This window comes from Pleuronectes platessa, chromosome 1, assembly GCF_947347685.1.
Source record: "Pleuronectes platessa chromosome 1, fPlePla1.1, whole genome shotgun sequence".
Classification (NCBI taxonomy): Eukaryota; Metazoa; Chordata; class Actinopteri; order Pleuronectiformes; family Pleuronectidae; genus Pleuronectes; species Pleuronectes platessa.
Window position 1 is genome coordinate 18507667 of NC_070626.1, and position 19833 is coordinate 18527499.

General features: G+C 42.9%; 1 protein-coding gene across 1 annotated transcript; it reads left to right on the forward strand.

Annotated features, from left to right (window-relative positions):
• Positions 1 to 15225: 15225 nt before the first annotated feature.
• On the forward strand, positions 15226 to 19026 carry gcshb (glycine cleavage system protein H (aminomethyl carrier), b). The gene is made up of 5 exons (XM_053418249.1): positions 15226 to 15382; positions 16303 to 16382; positions 17964 to 18027; positions 18307 to 18438; positions 18588 to 19026. Exons 1-5 carry the CDS (start codon positions 15232 to 15234, stop codon positions 18683 to 18685), a joined length of 525 nt encoding a protein of 174 aa, XP_053274224.1. The 5' UTR covers positions 15226 to 15231; the 3' UTR covers positions 18686 to 19026.
• The last annotated feature ends 807 nt before the right edge of the window (positions 19027 to 19833 follow it).

Sequence of the window (19833 nt, forward strand, 5' to 3'; positions counted from 1 at the left end):
CCTGTGTTGTTGGTGAACAAATCATCTAATCATCAACATTTATATCAGCGCGCTTACCGCTGGTAATGCCAAGTCCTCCAGACTCACTTGCATAACCCGTGACCTGACTGCGCGGGATTCCACAAAACTTTTGGACATACGTCTGAACGTATATGATTTATCCGGAATTGTGAAAGCAAACCAATACTGAGAGTGTGGATGAACTGGGACACTGAAAAATGCATTAGCAAAATAAACAATTCAAAATAAACAAAAACTACATGCTTTCTGGTGGAACCAGAGAATCTTTTATATTATCCTCTCTTTTTTGTTTTATTTTAATTTATTTAATAGGCATTCTTACTGGTGAGTGTGCACATGGAATGACGACTCCGGTTTTCTACCAGTTTTAAAATTCTGGTGTTATCCCTTATTTAATAGGCATTCTTACTGGTGAGTGTGCACATGGAATGACGACTCCGGTTTTCTACCAGTTTTAAAATTCTGGTGTTATCCCTGCTGCTGCTTCTGGATTGAGTGGATGTGCGCTCGAACATTAACGTTATGTGCTCTTTGGTGTCACATTGAGATGTTCAGTATAAAATAATCCCAGATCATACTTATCATTAGTCCATACATTTTGTTGCACTTTTTGTAACTCTGAAGAGTCAATTGTTAAACTGCAAACCTTTTGTTTAAATTTAGCGGTTTGTTCTAAATACACATGCCATACCCTGTGGACAGCGCTTGATTGGAGCCAATTTCCTCCTACAACAGGACAATGACCCAAAGCACACCTCCAAATTATGCAAGAACTATTTAGGGAAGAAGCAGGCAGCTGGTTTGCTGTCTGTAATGGAGTGGCCAGCACAGTCACCAGATCTCAACCCCATTGAGCTGTAGTGGGAGCAGCTTGACCGTATGCTACCCAAGAAGTGCCCATCAAGCCAATCCAACTTGTGGGAGGGGCTTCAGGAAGCGTGGGGTGAAATTTCTACAGATTACCTCAACAAATGAACAGCTAGAATGCCAAAGGTCTGCAATGCTGTAATTGCTGCAAATGGAGCATTCTTTGATGAAAGCACAATTTGAAGAACAAAATTAATATTTCAAATAAAAATCATTATTTCTAACCTTGTCAATGTCTTGACTATATTTTCTATTCATTTTGCAACTCATTTTATAAATAAAAGTGTGAGTTTTCATGGAAAACACGAAATTGTGTGGGTGACCCCAAACTTTTGAACGGTAGTGTATATATGTATATTATCCATGCTGCTGTACAGCATGAGTCAACTGATAAGCATATTATATCATCTTATCCATGCTGTAAAGTATAAATGTGTTAATTTTCATTGAATGCTCTATCAAAGTATTATGTCTAATATTTGGTTTTAAACATTATGTACTAAAATAACAGAAATAATGTATTTGTTTAACTCGTCTAAGTTGAATACAGACTTTTAAACTTTTAATCAAACTTTACATTTAGATTTATATTTCAAAAACAGTTGTATGGTGCTTTAAAATAAAATGTCCTGAGTTTCTTCCTGCACATCGTCAAAAATCCTATTTTGTGAATTGTTGTTTTTGCTTCATGGAAGAGAAGAGCGCTGCACAAATGCTGCAAAAGCCTACCATCCAGTGGATCAAAGTGGTACTAATAAGGCATGCATCTATGCAAGATTCAAGATTCAAGATTTTTATTGTCAAATGTACAACAATAACATTAAGCAGTCGCTGGCAGTGAAATGCTTGAGTCTCAGGCTCTCTTCTAACAATGCTCAAGTAATTACAACCTATACAATAAAATAAAATAGAAATAGTATAAAATAGAATATCAAAATTTAAAATAGAAAATAAAGTATATATATCTAAATATGTATATAAACAGCTGAGGAGAAAATAAAACAACAATAGTGCAAATATCCAAATATGTCACGGAGAGGAGTTTAAAAGTCTTATGGCCTGGGGGATGAAACTGTCTCTGAGCCTGGTGGTGCGGGCCCGGATGCTGCGGTACCGTCGGCCAGATGGCAGCAGGATCAGGATCAGCATCACTGCCTGCCTTTCCCTTTAGTCTGTCAGAGCCTGTCTCTCAGTCTGGGTTGTGGTGGTTGTGATGCTCATAAGGCCTGGTCGTCTGAGCCGACTGATGATGGCGAGTGTGAGAGAGAGAGTTTTTCTTGTGAGGTGACACATCATCAAGATCACCTCCTTTTCTTTTCTGCCCCGACAGAGTCTGACCCTCGGGACCGGCTGCTTCCTGAAGGACCCGTTTTGTGGTTGGGGCGGTAATCAACAGGCCTGGTCCTATGATCCGACTGAGGATGTCCAGTGTGCCAACGATCATGTCGGCTGTTTGATGAGGGAACAGAGTTTTTCCTGTGAGGCGGCGAATCTTCAAGCTCAATCTTCCTCTTTCTTGACCCCTCAGTTCCTCTGGTCTTGGTGGTGGTGGTGCAGGGATGTAGGTCGGTGCGGTGGGGCTGGACGTTTTTTCTCCCCTCAGCAAGAGATGGAGGGTTCTGCTGGACGGGGTTGGTAGCTGTGTACCGGGGCGGCTTCAGTGGCCCACACACAGCTGTGCCACTGCCAGAAGTCGGGATTCGCTTCTGACACATTTGCATCATTTTAAAACAGAAGCTGACACTGCAAGAAAATGAATCCTTTCATTAGATCATCCTTTCATGTATTAGACGTATTGTAAGCACCTGTACATGAACTGTATCCGCAGTAACAAAGGTACGAGTGGAATATATATAGCAAAAGATAAATTGTACATTTAAAAACATTTAACCAGATCACATTGTTGACTTACTAGAGGCTTTTATGGTCCATGTTGGCGATGTGGCGCATGCTGATGAATTTGTGCTCCAGCACCTGACGGGGTGTGATCCTTCTGTCGGGATCAAGCTGAAGCATCGCCTTCAGCATGTCCACAAACATGTGGGCGTCGGCCATCTCTGCAACTTTATCTGCAGAGTTGGCATTCCTGATGGGTCGGGTCTAAAACACAAACATGTCATCGGTTAGCTCCAGTACTGAATAAAAACCTCTCTAGGACAGTCCGAGTGTTGTTCTTCTTATCTTAAAGGAACAAGCTCATGTTGAATGATCTTAAAGAAGACATACATGCAAGAGGCCGTCCAGGGAGGTTAACTTCCAAAACCTGTTCTCCATTGGCTGCTTCCCCGTCTCTTTGTGGTACTCCTCTGGTGTCTGTTCAGAAAGTGGTGGGGTTAGCAGAGTGCATCAGACTCGCACAAGCGTGTAGAGGGAACCAAATATGTTACAGCAAGGTAGACATGAGATGGAGATAGAGATATTTGAATATAACAAGCGGTTTCAGGTCGGCACCTTGAGTTTCCAGACGGAGGTGGTGGAGTCGACGTTTCTCTTGAAGAATTGTGGAGTTTTACATCCATGGTTGAGCATGGTGTCGGGTAGCTGACCCTGAGTCTCCAGGATGTATCTGATCTGAAAATACAACACAGCTTAAAATTCCACCACAGTCCAGGTGAAGTACTACTTATTTATCTTAATATTATGCACATATGTATATGTACCATTTCATATTCACCCAATCCAGGGTAGAGCAGGGCCCCGAGGTACATGGCAGCAGCAATGCAGCCCAGCGACCACATGTCTATGGCCTCTGTGAAGGGATGCCCCAGCATGATCTCTGGGGATCTGACAGAGGAGCAACAACCACGATCACATAAACCATGCAAAATGTGGGTTGTTTTGAAGGACACCTTAATAACTCTTACTGCTACATTTGTGTGAATGGATAAAGACTTGATGTTTTTATTCTCAGTTAAAATGTTTTCTTTTAGTAAATAATACGCCATTAAGATCCATCATGGTTCCAGATGCTCACCGGTATGGAAGGGTCTGAATGTGGGAACCCAACTTGGCAGCTGACACGTCAAACGCCAGTCCGAAGTCGATCACTTTGACCCTGAAGGGCTCCCGTAGCTGATCGACCAACATGACGTTGTCCAACTTGAGGTCTGCGTGGACAATCCCTGCAGCCTTCAGGTGGTTGAGCGCATGGGCAATCTGACAAGTTAATTTCATAAAAATGTCAACAATGTTCCACCGCATATATTTCCATACTGTTTGTTAGTGCACAAAGGAAAACAGGAGGACACACATACCTGCTGGACAATTGGTCTAACCTCTATCAAGGAGAGAGGTCTGAAACATCGTTGCCTCATGAAATCAAGGAGACTTTTGTCCAGGTGTTCAAACTCCAGGCAAATGTGTCCTCGGTCAAAGAATGACTGGTACCACTGGACAAGGTAGAACGATTCCAACGATCTCAATTTCTTCAGAGCAGCCACCTGGAGATACATGGCAGGCCACAGGAACATTGTATATCAGCTTGATGTAAACTTAAACAAGGAAGTATGTGAACATATGGATTTTAGATGGTATAATTCACACTGGGATCAGCGCACAGATTTGTTTCATACCTCTTGATTTACAACTTTTACATTACAGGCCCGCAGTTCAATCATTTTGATGGCCACAGTCTTGTTGTCGTCCAGTCTCTTGCACTTAACCACTTTTCCGAATGAGCCCTGTCCGAGAAAAGACTGCATCTCGTAGTAAGAGGAGCCGGAGGTTAGCAGGCTTCCTGGAACCACCTGGTTGTCCTGGGCAGTTAGCGTGGCAGCCATGTCGCCTCAATTAATCTGTAAAAATGAAGAAAAATGCACAAAGTGTGTAGTAGGTTCGAGAGCAAAAGGAGAAATCACGGGAATTCTGTCAAGCCTTGAAACCATGAACACGATTGTGAATGTTATAAAAGCTATGTTTTATCCTGAGTAGGTTGGTCTATTTGTAATAACAGGATTACACAGACAACTCAACCGCTTTCCTCCAAGTCAAAAACCATAGGCAGGCAATGAGGGATGATGCAGAAAGAAGCCTCAACTGAAACCTTTGAAGTCTTTCAAACCTGGTAACCGTGGCAACTATTGTTGTTATGATTTATAAAAGTTGTATTTTATCCTGCGTATATTGGTTTATTTGTAAAAACAGATTACACGAACAACTAAACTGATTTCCTCCAAAAACAACTAAACCTATTTCTTCCAAATTATAAATTATTATAATAAAGGGAGGATGCAGATACAAGGTTCAATTGTATTCTGTAAAGCCAGGTAACTGTGGCTCCTCCCCCCCCCCCCCCCCCCCCTCTTTCTTTCTCTCGCACTGCATGCTGGGAGTTTGGTAGTGTTGAGCGTGTGAGAGTTTGTGTTTTCCCGCAAACTTCTATACTGTATTTCTAACTGTGTTTTTGTATGATTGTGTAGTTGTTAGTTGTTGTGTTGTTAGTGTGTCTGTGGTTGTTTGACGGACCGTGAGCCGCTGTCCCTGTCTGTGAGACACGGAGTGAGGCTGGTACCGCAGCAGGACAGCCCGGTGCAGCAGGTGTTGGCGGTTCGAGAGCAGGTGGAACACGGGAACATCTCCTACAACTCACGGAGGAACGAAGCGTTGGTCGTGTTTCTGAGAGCGGCCTGGTGATCCGGGATCAGCTTGTCCAGGTGTGGAGATGTGGGTCACCAGCGGATCTCCTGTCCCCACAGCAGCCACAGCGGGCCGGGGGGAAGGAGGCTGTTCCAGCGGGGTCCGGCGAGGCAGGCGACTCCGCGCATGCTGTCGGTGCTGCCGGGGGCCAGGTGGTCGGGTCTGCTGGTGTCAGAGACTCGGTTGCCGGGTCGGCGGGGATCAGAGGCTCGTTGGCCGGTGTCATTGCTGCCGGTGGCTCTGTTGTTAAGTCCGCCGGGGATGGCGTGTCTAAAGATGGGTCCACTGGTGGTTGCAGCCCGGTTCTGTGGTTGTTAGCGGCCCTGTGGCCCTCTGGTCGGGCTGCGGGTCTTAGTGGCCCGGTGCCCGGTGGCCCTCTGGTCGGGCTGCGGGTCTTGGTGGCCCGGTGGCCGGTGGCCCTCTGGTCGGGCTGCGGGTCTTGGTGGTCCGGTGCCCGGTGGCCCTCTGGTCGGGCTGCGGGTCTTGGTGGCCCGGTGCCCGGTGGCCCTCTGGTCGGGCTGCGGGTCTTGGTGGTCCGGTGCCCGGTGGCCCTCTGGTCGGGCTGCGGGTCTTGGTGGTCCGATGCCCGGTGGCTCTGATCGGTCCTGCTGAACAGGGGCCTGCTGGTTGTCATGGTGATGACGTGACTCTGACTCTGAAAGTGTGTCAAGTGTTTCTCAAACTGTTTCCACTGGAGGAGATTAACATTTAGATGACACCTTCGGTAAAACAGTTCATGTGAAAGATCTGAAATTCGGCTTCATCAATATCCATACACCCAATCAAGGCTCTGAGCGGGAAAGACTTCGTCACATTTTCAAAGAAACATTCAGTGGTTATTGACCAAGAAGAATGTAGTGTTGTGTGTGGAGACTGGAACTGCTGCACAGATTTTAATTTAGTCTTTCAGTCATCTCTGTTTTTATCTGGTGGAAGGTTCACTGGTCCTTCATTTTTAAAGTGTGTGTGTGTGTGTGTGTGTGTGTGTGTGTGTGTGTGTGTGTGTGTGTGTGTGTGTGTGTGTGTGTGTGTGTGTGTGTGTGTGTGTGTGTGTGTGTGTGTGTGTGTGTGTGTGTGTGCGTGTGTGTCTGTCTGCGTGTGTGTCTGTCTGCGTGTGTCTGTCTGCGTGTGTGTCTGCGTGTGTGTCTACGTGTGTGTCTGCGCGTGTGTGTGTCTGCGCGTGTGTGTGTCTGCGTGTGTCTGCGTCATGTAGTTTTCTTTTGTAAAATATCTGATTGAATAAATAATTCTTATTTATTTAGATAATAAACTCTGACTGCAGTTCCAGTTATTTTTGGATTTATTACTCAAACACAGTAACACACGGACTTAGAGCACCCCAAACAGGGAGACAACACTGACAGAGAGAGACAAAGTGAAACACTGTACTGATTCAAACACAAATTTTACATTCACATAAATGAGGCCTCATACAGTAGTGAACACTCATTGTATGGTGTAAGTATCCCTTCACTCTCTATTTGTTTCCCTCCTACGCTCTGCCCTTAGACACTTCACACCCCTTATGTGTGTGCTATGTAGCTTATAGTGATTGTATAATGCAGTTAGAGCAAAGCAAATGTTTTCCCACATGCGGCCCAAACAAATGTGTTTCTCCTCCTGAACACGTGTGCACAAGATGTGTGCGTGTGTGTGACAGTATGTTACACACTGGCACAGAATCTGGGCTGCTGTGATTGTGTTGGTGATGGGTAAATTGTGCAATAAGTGGTGGGACTGCACAGCAGAGAGAAAACTAGAGCCTGTAGCACGGACAGGGTGAGTTACAGCTCTGCTCCCAACTTACATCTCATCATATTTCTATTCAGACATTTTGTAAAACCATATTTTTGCCTGAAATATAGCTTTGTTTTGATATTTTTTCCCTCGTCAACAATAAGACTGCAAATAGTGATTAAACGGAGCATTTTCTTTATTTTCATGTCAACTACAAATCTGTAGTTTTGTCCGGAAAAAAAACACTCCAGATCACCAATGTACTCCCTTTTCAAGGACATAAAAAACTTAAATCTTCACGTTTAAGAACCAGCAAATTGTTCAGTAAATTCATAGTCAAATAAAGTAGCTGATTATGTCTCATCAAATTCACATAACTGGTCATTTCAGGCACAAGAAACAGGTTCCAGGGTCTCACAATGAAGACTGTAGATATACAGCATGTGTGTGAGAGTTTATATTAGCCTCAGTGGGCACACACAAAGGTCTGTTGCGCCATGGTCCGCTGAGAGACAAAGTGTGTTTGTGTGTGTGAGAGTTTGAGAGAGAGAGAGTGTCTTCTATGGGAAGGGGTCATCGGGAGTGCAGTTGAAGCTGGCGTCTAAGAACATGGCCAGAGTTTCCAGGGTGGTGATGATGACAAACAACCACAGGAAGAGACGGTCCACCACCAGAGCAGTGAACTGCCAGTCACCTGTCATCTGCAGGAGAGCTCACAGACACACACACACACACACACTCTTACTGTAAGCAGAGTCAGCATTGCACTGTACAGTATGTAAGCAATGACACGTGACCATCACTGCGACCTGTTTGAACCACTGTGCTCAGGGCCTGTAGAGAGACAGGCGTAGAGAACAAGCTGCCTGACAGCCTCGGTCGTGTCATGCCATGTCGTGCAAATTTCTCAACGTGGCATCCTTGTCCTGCCTCTTCAGCTGCTCGGTCATGTATGTCACTGCAGAGAGGGCCGACTTCAGGTTGGGAGGGAGGATGAGACAGTAGCTGTCAGTGTTCGGGAGCCGTTGGAGCTGCACCGTGCTCTCACACCTAATAGACAGAAAGAAAGAGAGAACTTGGAGAGCGGCAGGCAAAGGAGTAGAAAGAGCCTGGAAACATTATTTAGTCCATAAATTCTATGTTAACATAATACACTACATCAATAAAACTAAATAGTAATAACTCAAGATTGATTTAGGACCTTTTGGTAAGATTTTTCTCTCAATTCTCAAGAATGAAGGATAAACTCAACCTAAAGTGAGAGTTGGGACCAGAGGTGGGGCCAAGGGAATACTGATTTGATCCTTAGATGGGTAGGGTGACAGTAGCTTTATCTTATAAATAAACAATAAGGAAATTAAACTGATTGAATGATCATAATTTCAAACCTGACTAAGTTTGATCTTAAAATTATGGAATATTTATGGAGAACATAATGAAAATTATAACTAATATTGTTATGTTGCTGTAATAGCCAAAATTAAAAAAATAAAAAATTCTAATCTACTGTCATCGAAGACTAAGAAAGCCAGGAAAGGATCTTTAAATATAAATGTTTAACTCCAGACAATTCATATCGTCAAATGCCATTGAAAAACAATATGGAAAACATGAAATAAGACGTGATTGAATATCAGATTAGAAATATAGAAATGGGTAAATAAATGTAATCAAAACAAGATTAACAAGGGGAAATAATAGTCAAAAAATAAAGCAAATAAAACCAATACATTTAGACCAAAGTAATTTTTTTAGAATACATTTTAATGCATATCCAGACCATCAGGGGGAATGTAACCTCAGTTTAAGACCCACGGGAGTGTAGCCAACCTCCCTGGACGTGGATGCATCAGGAAAATTGATGACTAAATGAAGAGACGGATAATACGAATGGTAACCAAAGAGTCCAGAACAACTTCCAAAGAGATTAGAGGTGAACTCCAAGGTCAAGGTCCATCAGTCTCAGATCGCTAGCCTGACGTTGTCAGACTCACAATTCTAGTCAGAATGTGAGTCTGAGACCGCTCCATTGGGCTGTGATTATGGGGCGTGTTTCAACTGACCAGGAAGTAAAATTCTTCTTCGCTCAATTGGATAGACCTACAACCAATCAGAGCAACGTAGTATGTGACGTATGCTAAGCAACGCATTGTGAGTTATTTACTAGCGCCGGGTTCACACCGGACGCTTCAGCGCAGCGCCAAGCCTTAAATAACAGCTGGCTCCCATCCACTCCCATGTTAAAACTTTGTGCCGGTCACACCGGGGGCTGAAGCACCGCGAGGCAGCCTTGGCGCAGCGCGGTGCTTCAGCCTCCGGTGTGACTGGCACAAAGCCGTGCAGCGATCTACTGGATCAACGGGTGATATTATTAGCGCTGCCCGGCGGTTCAGCGTCGCTTCAGTGTCCGTTGTGAACAGCCAAGCGCCGGGGCGATAGGGATTAGCGCGGTGCCCTGGCGTCGCCTCCACGTTCTGTGTTCCTCTTTCAAAATGAATGCGCTGTCGATGTCTTCTAAAACAGACTCAATGGCAGCATCTACACATCTCAGCTCGCCAGCGGCAGGCATGTTTGTTGAAAACGAATTCAACCCAAGGGCACTTTGATGACGTGGTTGATTACGTTACCGTTGATCATCTGTCAATCATCGTATAAAGCCCGCCCTGACAATCGGATTGGCCCGGTCGGGCCATAATTTTTCCTCAACAGAGCGACTCCAGACCGAACTGCCCGACCTAAAATGTTGTGGGCGGGGCTAAGTTCGTCTGGCATCCAGGCTAGGATATCTCATGAATGCTGCAGAGCATTAGAGTGAAGTGTAATTTCCCTATTTTAAAGTGGAAAGAGTTTGAATTGTAGTAAACTAACAGAGTGAGAGAGTGTATATTTTAAGGATAGGTGGAATTATGCTCAGTTTAATAACTGTAAACTGAACTACTTTATAAGACTGTCATTTGAAAATATGCACCGTTATCCCCAGGAAGACGAGACATAGTGTTGCATTCAGTTGTGCTTTTGAAAAGTGTTTGGTGATAAATGAATAAAAATAAAACAAACTAAAAAACAACCTTAAAAGACTGCGTGAAATGTGTTTGAAGATCGCCTTGTGAAAGTTAAGTTACAAAGCTGGTTTTACCGTAATGAGTCAAACAGCACGGTTCCATTTGAAAAGATTCCCTGAATACAGTCGAGATGGCGAGTCTCTCTTTTGAAATGATAGTGAAACAACTGGTGCAACAGTTGTTTCGCCCTAATCCAAATCAGTTATGAGTTCGGACCCAGCTCCTGTGTCCACTGGTGTCCTGGTTCCACCCATGGCCGCGTAGTGGCGTGGGGCTGGCTCATCCCTGTGGCCCAGGGAGCGCATTTCTCCGCACTGGTTCAGGGGTAAATGATGCTGGTCTTCACAGGTGACTGAGCTACGCAAGCCTGTAGCCGCAGCCCCTAAACAGTAGATTATGTGCTTGTGTGTGTGTGTGTGTGTGGCCGCGGCGCTTCCCGGTTCTTCCCAGCACTACGCAGCCGGTGTGAACAGCCCAAGGATTAAGAGTATGATGGTGTGACGTTAATGTATTGTTTTACATTGCATGTTTCATGATAACTCAGTCTCTTGTGCCGCCCTCTCGTAATTTTGTACCAGGAGCTGCCCCTCCCCTGTGCTGCCTGAACACTTCCACATGTAGTACCCATTGGTCAGTGTTCGAATTACGTGGGAGCCAGAGGGAGCCCAGCCCCCAGAGAGTGAGGACTAGCTCCCATGAAAGCAACAAAGTCAAAAATCTGAGGGGGTCTCTCATATCTGAAGGTGTCTGCCATACATAAAGTGTATAGATGCTAATTAAATAACTGTTGATAAAGCAAGGGGATATGGTTGGGCAATCATATGTCTACAAAGTTTCAGTAATAAGTTAAAGTAAAATAGGTAGAGTGTAGTCAATCTAACATGCTAGTTAGGTGAAATGGTCAGCAGTTGCTGGTAGTGACCTTCACTCAAGAATAGTGACTCCCTATTGGTTGAGAGGCGGGATCTAAACAAACACACGGGAGAGCACAGAGAGAAAAAGAGATGAGAAAGGAGACCGACTGAGTTGAAGTAACAGTGAAGTAAAAGAGGGAAATTAATAAGAATACTACAGCAGTATTAAGAAGGTGACGCCACTTTAAGTTTTTTACCTAAGAGTTGTTTGTTTTCATTCAGCTCGCGAAAGGGCACAGTATTTGATGTTCCGTTTTGGAGACATCTAGCTTGCTCAGCATTGTGCACGTATACAGTGCTAGCGGATTTAGCGGAGGTGTACCGCCGTCATCTAGCAAGATAACGTGCTGCTCAAATAGCACCCGAGCAACCCGGACGCTCGTGGTTCCTTTGAGGCAGCCTACGTGGGAGCTAGAGAACCCAGTTAACAGGCCTGCAACGGGGGTTTGAACTGATCGTTTTATTTGTGCCTTTCCAGTGCCAGCTTTTGTATTTTCTTTTATACCTGTATGACTGTAATTTCATGTGAAAACAAAGTTTATGTTATACTAGGGATAGTTTTGTGATAGTTACTATTCTGTGTGGCCTATTATTAGCTCCCATATGGATAATTCAGTTTTAAATGTGAAGTGCTGTTTTATGCAGTTAATTGATAAGGGAGATTGCTATTGTCATTATTGGCCTAGTGCCCATATCCATTGAGTTTGTTATACAGGGACTAAATATAGTTTAAATAGCCTAAACATAACTACATCTTTTTCCGGTAGCGAATCATTATTATTTCAACTACATGACTGCTTTGGTGAAATAAATTATTTGTAAATAGTTGACAATGTGTTATGGACTCCACTCATTTCCATTAGTAGACATTATTCAGGTGGTTTAAAGTGAACTCAGGTAAAAGCCGAGTCTTAACAGGGAATGACTATAGGGCTACATATATATGGACTATTACAATCAATAATATATTGAAATTAATTAGAATAAATAAATTTCTGTACAAAAATGTCTGTCTGTTGTGTGCGTGTGTCAAGTTATATACAGCCTATGTCTACCGTGCGCAAAAGCGCTGCTCGCACCTAGGCTATTTCATTGTTTAGCCTTGGTAGGCTTTGTGCGTGGTGCGCCAACTTTTTTATGAGATAGAGACCCCCTTAGAGACAAAAAGATCATTCGAACCCTGATTGAACTGATTGAGACACATTTTGATCAGGGCTCTTCAGCTCTTGTGTCTTGGGATCTCCGTTCTTTGGGATCTCCGTTCAAAATCTCAGAAAAATTGATCTCCAAGTTTATTGAGAAATTTTCACCACAGGATGCAACGTGTTGAAGCTCTTTCTAATCCCAGTCTCCAAACTAAAATCTGAACCCTGGATTGTGATTCAAATCAAATAATTTATTACGAGAAACAGTTGAAAACTAATAATAAACAGTTAGAGTAGGCGTAAACAAGGACAAAATAACAACAAACAAAAATCCCCTCATGAAAGTGCTGACTGAAGTAGAGGAAATAAGTCACTCTCACACAAGCAGCTTTAGGAAACAGGAGCAAACCGCAGACAGACGCCACAAATGCTGTTAACATTCCTTTGTGTGTGCGTCTGTGTTTTTGTTACGTCTTTAAGACCAGCATGAACACTAACCTTGTGGGGAACAGCAGACCTCATGGGGACCAAAGCCTGATCCTAATGATGCAAAACATCAATTCTGAGGTCCTGAAAAAGGTTTAGCAGTAGGATGTGAATTTTGGTTAGGTTAAGGTTGGTCATTGTTAAGGTTAGGGATAAGTTTTTGGTATTGATTTCCAAAATCAAGGGATGTTAATGCAAAGCCTTAACAAGGGTACTTCAAGAGTCTTTAATAAGCTTTTAAAAGGGTTAGGGTTAGGACAGGCTCTGTTGGTGTAGGAGGTGTCCTATGTCAGAATCTGCAGATACGACCTCCTCCTCCATGTTGTGCTCTGTCTCTCCTCCTGAAAACCAAGCGCCAGCTGAGTCAGCCCTCTCTTTGTCCCTGCTTCCTCTCTCAGCATGTTGATGTGGTTTGGACTCATCTTCAGGTTTGGTGTCTGCAGCAAATCTTGCCGTAGGCTTTAGGTAGTTTATCGAGATGTCAGCCCCTCTTCTAGACATCCAGGTTGAGTCTGTACTTCAGGTCATCTGGGCAGTTGAGGTTTTGGAAGAAAACTTTTCCTACGCTTTGTGACCTCATTTTGCAGCATCATGTGGATATGCTCCAGCAAATCATTTTTAAAGGTCTGGTGGTCTGGTGGTGTGTTGATGTTCAACCTAAAAAAAAGCTCCATCAGGACACTTCTGATGGTGGATTCTTCAACCAAAGCTCTGGGATCAGTTCTTATCAGACCTCAACCATGCACATGCTGGAGAGGACACAGCTCGGGTGGTTTGAGGCAGCAGGACCGCGGCTGCTGGATTGGAATCAATGTGCAGGTTGGCTTTGTGTCCATTTAGTAAAGTTGGTTATGTAGCTTATGGATCAAGTTGCTGTGGAGGCAGTAACTTAGTTCATTTACTCAAGTATTTTACATAGGTAGGTGTATTTGAGGGGACCATTGTACTTTTCAGATACATTTAATATAAATTCTATCAACAAAAGATACATTGTATAAAAAGATGCATTGTTTGAGATTAGAGGATTTTGTGACTTGATGTATCTTTTATTTTTCCTGACCCTGATGTTGTTTCACAGGAGGCTGATTTGAGAGCTCAGTCCTCTGAAGGAACGCTTTAGATTGGGATGTTTATGTTTTTTTGTCTTTTTCACAGAGATTAGAGGAACCATGATAGTCTCCGACATCACGAAGATAATGATGATCCTGACATCACAAAGACACCTAGACTTATCATTTGATCCCTTCCAATATGCTAGAATACTGAGACGTTTCTTAATGTCAAGCTTTTTAGTGTGGCTGCCTGTATGTGAGCTTTAATAAGACTGTCCTCTGAATTGAATTTGACCTGTGTATTTATGACTGTGACTGCCATCAAGATCAGCCAATAACTCTACTTTATTTTTCATCATCACTTACCGACGGCATATTTGAAATACTTACAATTAACTATCTTTTGCTGTGTCAGTTTAGAGAGAGAGGGGATTGTACTTAAGAAATAATTTTTAGGTGGTTAAAGGCAGATGTTAAGACAAACCGTAGATTAGACTTACATTTTTGATCTGAGTCGCAGATCATGTTAGGTTGTCCCGCTTGCTGGCCTGGGTTAAGTCCAATGAAATTTAGTTTTTCGACTGATTTCTCTTTGAGCTTTAGGAATTTCAGTTTTGTGTTGGTGGATTGAGCTGTAAAAAGTAATGTGCCATTAATATTGTTAAAACATGAATCGGTATGGTTAAAAAAAACTTTTCTCACAAAAACATACAACTTTTTAACGTGATACTCAGTCTAAATGTCCGCTGTTATCCGCCTTGTTCCTGCGTGGATCACAGAGGACATTTAGGCTACAAACTTGTAAATGTCGCCGTTTCAAGTCATATTTGAATGTCAGGGTTTACAGATACTATGATGACACCACAGGAACAGAATGGTGACATTTTATGTTTTTTGCTGTTTACATTTGACGAATCGGTCACCATTTACTTTAATTAGATTGGATTTGGCTGCAACTCTGTTTACTCCTGAGACTCCAGAAGTGATCTGTGGACTCAACCCCCCCCCCCCCCCATCAGCATAGTGCATCCTGCGGAAATACTCCAAACATGAATGCATTACTTTGATTGTTTTTATAACTGAATAATACTGTTACCTTATGAACCTGACAGTTATTTTCTTATAATAAACCAATGTACATGTGTTGTTATTTTAAAGTGAATAAAGTCACATTGGGTTTTAAAGCCCCCCCCCCCCCCCCCTTTTGACCCTGCCCCTCTGCTGGCGGGAGCGCGCACTGGCTGGGCTGGTGCTCGCCTCCGCGGTGTGGTGTGGTGCAGCGGGCTGAGCAGCGGACTCACTCCCGGTGAAGATGGCGATGAGGACAGCGCTGCGACGCGTCTCTGCGAACTTCTCCCCCAGGCTGCCTCAGCTGGCGCCCGCAGCGCAGCTCTGCGCCGCCCGGCTGCTGTGGAGGAGCGACTCCCCGCGCACCCTGAGCTCCACCGCGGTCCTGTCCTCAGGTATCGAACATTATACAGAGAGAATACAGCAGCCTGCAGCTGCACGGAGCCGATGTAACGGTGCACACCGCTGCACACACCAAAAAAGCTCAGGAATGCAGCATGGAGGGCAGCGAAAAGTTTGTTTTGAAAAGTGGTGAATCTGCAGTTCACACAGAGAAGAGCCAGCCACGTGTTGTGTTGGGGAAAGTTTACAGATAGACTTTATTTCCTTGTTGTGTGTCCAAGACTGCAAACATGGGGGATGTCAATCAATAAGCGGAAATAACAAATTACACAGGTCTCGAGCTACAAGCAGCAGCTCATTAAACAACATGTCACCCACGATCCTGAAGGTTACATGATTACATGTGGTCTAAAAGTCACTTTCATTGGTTTATTCTTCCTCACAGACGTCACTTCGTGTGATCTTAAAATCTCTGACCCAGTTAAATCATGACAACAACATTTCTCTGGCTCTGTACAACATATCTCTCAGGACACTTCCCCAACATCTTGCACAGCTCACAATCTGGTTCAAACCTGTATTTTCCTCTATGTTGTGATTCATGCCAACACTGGAAATTGTTGAGCCATGGCAGCTCTTCTCTGAGTGTGACAGTGTGGGCTTTGAATCAAAGCCATTTCGTCTGTTAAAACACTGAGGGTCCGGATCCAAAGCTGAAGATTGTTGAGGTTGTTCTAATGGAACTAGCAAACGGCATATGTTTAATCTGTAATTGACAACACATGGTGTTGCATAAGAAACTGTCTACTCCCTCAGCTTTGGGGCCTATTCCAGTAAAATTATTTTAGGACATAGAAAGAATGGACTTCCGCAATTCATTCCTCTTTCATCATCGTAATTCACAGTTTCGTGACGTGTAAACACATGAATGAATCCATCTGTTCCACACTAACTCTGCTCTGTCTTTCCACAGCACTAAAGTTCACAGATAAGCACGAGTGGGTGAAAGTAGAAGGAGGCATCGGCACAGTCGGTATCAGCAATTATGCTCAGGTACGTCCCTTCACTCACCATTGATTTATGACACACTTGGTTCAGAGGTTCACTGGCGGCATTAACGAAACAGTGATACGCTCACGCCTGTAGTGTGCTGCTGGCCACTGCACTTTGTCCTCCCCTGCCGCAGCTTTACTGTATCAGGCTAATTTACTGCTTTATGACCATTGTTGGAGACAATTGATTAGCGACAGACTGCAGTGATGTGCAGAAAATGTCAACCTATAGACTTTCAAAGCTACGAATGAAAGCACTTGACCTTCTATCTTCAAGGCAGCTCACAGAGAAACAGTTGCTTACTTATAAACAGTGTTATCATATCACAGGCAGTGAAATTGAAAAAGCAAATCATTTGATCTCTGCTGCTCACCGCTCAGTAGGGCTGTAGGATAATATAATGTAAAGATGGTGATGTGGAGAGATAGAGGAGACACTTTGTCTACTGCATTGGTTGTTGCTTTACTTTAAAAGGAAACTGCAAATATCCTTGGAGATTTTTATTACGTGTTGTCAAACATTTATTGGTATGAAACCTCTGAAGCATTTACCTCACTATGTGTTTCCCCTGCACCTACTCTTTGCAGTGTTTTAATGCCTCTGTATATATTCGGTAGCCCCTGTGTCCTTGCATTCAAACGGAAATGTTCAAACTGTGGATGTGCAACTGTAAATGTAAATGTGAAGATAACCCAGCCAGAATAATGGACTGAGTAGACCAAATATTTAATGGTAATTTTATAGACTTCAGATTTGTTTCTGTTTTCCCAGGGCGTTATAGAACTATACCAAAAGGTTTTAAGAAAGACTAAGTCTGACGTAACAGCATCATTTTTATGTTCAACTCAAAGGATTTAAGCCTTGATGAAGTGGAAAGTTTAATTTAAAGGCTGAAACCATGGTGGCAAAGCCTTGACCCTCAAAAGTGAACTGTACAGATATACGAATTAGTGTCAGATCAAGGTTACAGGGGTTCAGGACGTGCAGCTGCCACTGGATTGTGCAGATGCAGCATTTACGCAGGGAACAAAGTTCAACTGAGCTAAAAGTCATACAGTACAGTTCTCTCCAATGCTGTTGCCTCTATGCTTTTCTGCTGGGATTAACCTTCTTACATTTGTTTACTTAGCAAAACATTTAATGTCTGTTTTGTATTCATATATACATAAGGCAGCACTTACAGAAGTTCAGATGAGATTCTGTCGGGGCAGATTTGTTACTACAGCAGAAGGAGTTCAAAATGAGATGCTGTGCACGTACACTACGGTTCAGTAATGTGTAAGATTAATCAAACCACATTTTGTACAGTTGTCTGACCTGCTGATAAATACATTTTTATATCTTGTATGGATATTTATTCCTTCATCTGAAGGAACTTTATAAACAGCATTTCACACAATTGTCCCTACATGTGCAGTAAGAAGTCATGATCATAATTTCACAAGAAAGAGAGAGACTCCTACACTGATCTTGATCTTTTCATGGGATGAGTCGACAAAGTAAAGAGCAGCAGCGGCCTTTTCTGATTTCTATATAAAACTTAAAGTGGGTTTATTCATACACTGTGTCCTATCATTGCAGCTAGCATTAGGTGATGTGGTTTACTGTGGACTCCCTGAAGTTGGCCAAAGACTTGAACAAATGGGTAAGAGCCTGGAGTACACTTCACCTTTCTCTTAGTAATTGAGGGCAGTAGTGAGATGAAGAGTGTGTTTATATGCATAAGTTTGTTAACCCCTGGGGAAATAACATACAATGTTGATTTTTCAGGTGAAAAGGAGGAAATACAACCAAGGCAGCAAACAAACGTTAAAATGATCCTTTATTCGAATGTTAATGCACCAATACCTTTTATTTCATTGACATAAACTATTGGTAAAGTTTGCGTACTGTAACTTTAGTCATCTGTCTGTGTGTGCTGCAGAGGAGTTTGGTGCTTTGGAGAGTGTGAAGGCTGCCAGTGAGCTGTACTCCCCACTGACAGGAGAAGTGACTGAAATCAACAAGGAGCTAACGGAGAATCCTGCACTTGTGAATAAAGCCTGCTATGAAGAGGGTGAGAATCTCCAACAGTTCATTGGTCATAGTTGTTTCTAGGAATTGCTCCCAGTTAATCTGTGGCCAGTGCAGATAAAAAGCTGCCAAACCAGAATAATGTCCCAGCTGGTTCACGAAACAGTGCTCATTTGAAATCTTACCTTTCAGGATGGCTAATCAAGATGACGATCGAGAAGCCCGGAGAACTCGACGGCCTCATGGATCAAGCTGCGTACGACAAATTAATTCATTCACTTGAAGAATAAATCCATGAAGTCGGTGTGCTTGTTTTGTCATTTCAATCAAAGATTAGTAGGTTGTGTTACTAACATCTCGTGCGACACTTATTTATTTTGATACTGTATTTTTTGCTATCAAAATAATTTTTAATACTCTAACAACTTCCCACTTAGAAGGTGAAGATTTGTTTTAGCCACTAGCAAACCGAAAGTGCTCTTAATCTCAAGATCTCATGTCTGTATCACTGGGTCTTGTTTCTGGTGCTTTACTCAAATTTTAAATGTGCACAGATGTGGTAAAAGACTGAAGAGGTATTGTTAAAGTGCTGTGTCACTTTCATTCAATAAAATCTAAATAAAAAAAATAACATCCTGGCTGTTTTACTGGAATGTATTGAGATGATTTCAAGGCACCAGCTCACACAGGGACAAAGACAGTCCAGCAACCGACATCTTGCAAATAGGCTCATTCACAGTGTATGATGTGCTGGAGACAGGAAGCGTGTTCATAGTATGTTATTGGTTATGCGCTGACACGACATGCTGCTGCTTTTCGCTTATAGCCGCACACATCTCGACCTTTGCCCTCCGGTGAAGATAGGTAGAGATAACAGAAGCCAGCTGATGAATGATTAATGAATCAGTGACGGAACAAAAAGCTGTACTGTCAGGCTGATAGTGGGAAATAAGAGCTGTTACCAGATCAGTCCATTCAATCATTGACAAGTTCTCACCAAATAAACTATCAGAAAATATAGATTTCCACTGACTTTGATGGAAAGACGTGGTATACAAAGATCCAGGAAATGTTTTCACTTTCTTTAACATTGTGAGAAATAATGTTTTTCTACATTGTCACTGTTTACCCAGGGAATGATTCATAGATCTTGATGAAAAAAATAATTTAAGGAACTGATAGTTATTTAACTTAAAGGGACTGTTTGGCTTTGGCGGAGATATACACTCTGATTGACATTCAATTTTTTTAATATCCAACTATCCGTAGAATAACTTCCTTTTAAAGAAAAGGTTGACTGTGTGTAGTTTTGTACTATTCAAACATAAATTATATTCAGCTGTGTTTGAAGTTTATGATCACCTGAGGGCAAGCAGCTGAAATTAAATCAAAACGAACTCTAACCAACTAACTCCTAACCAGTAATTTCATCAATCAG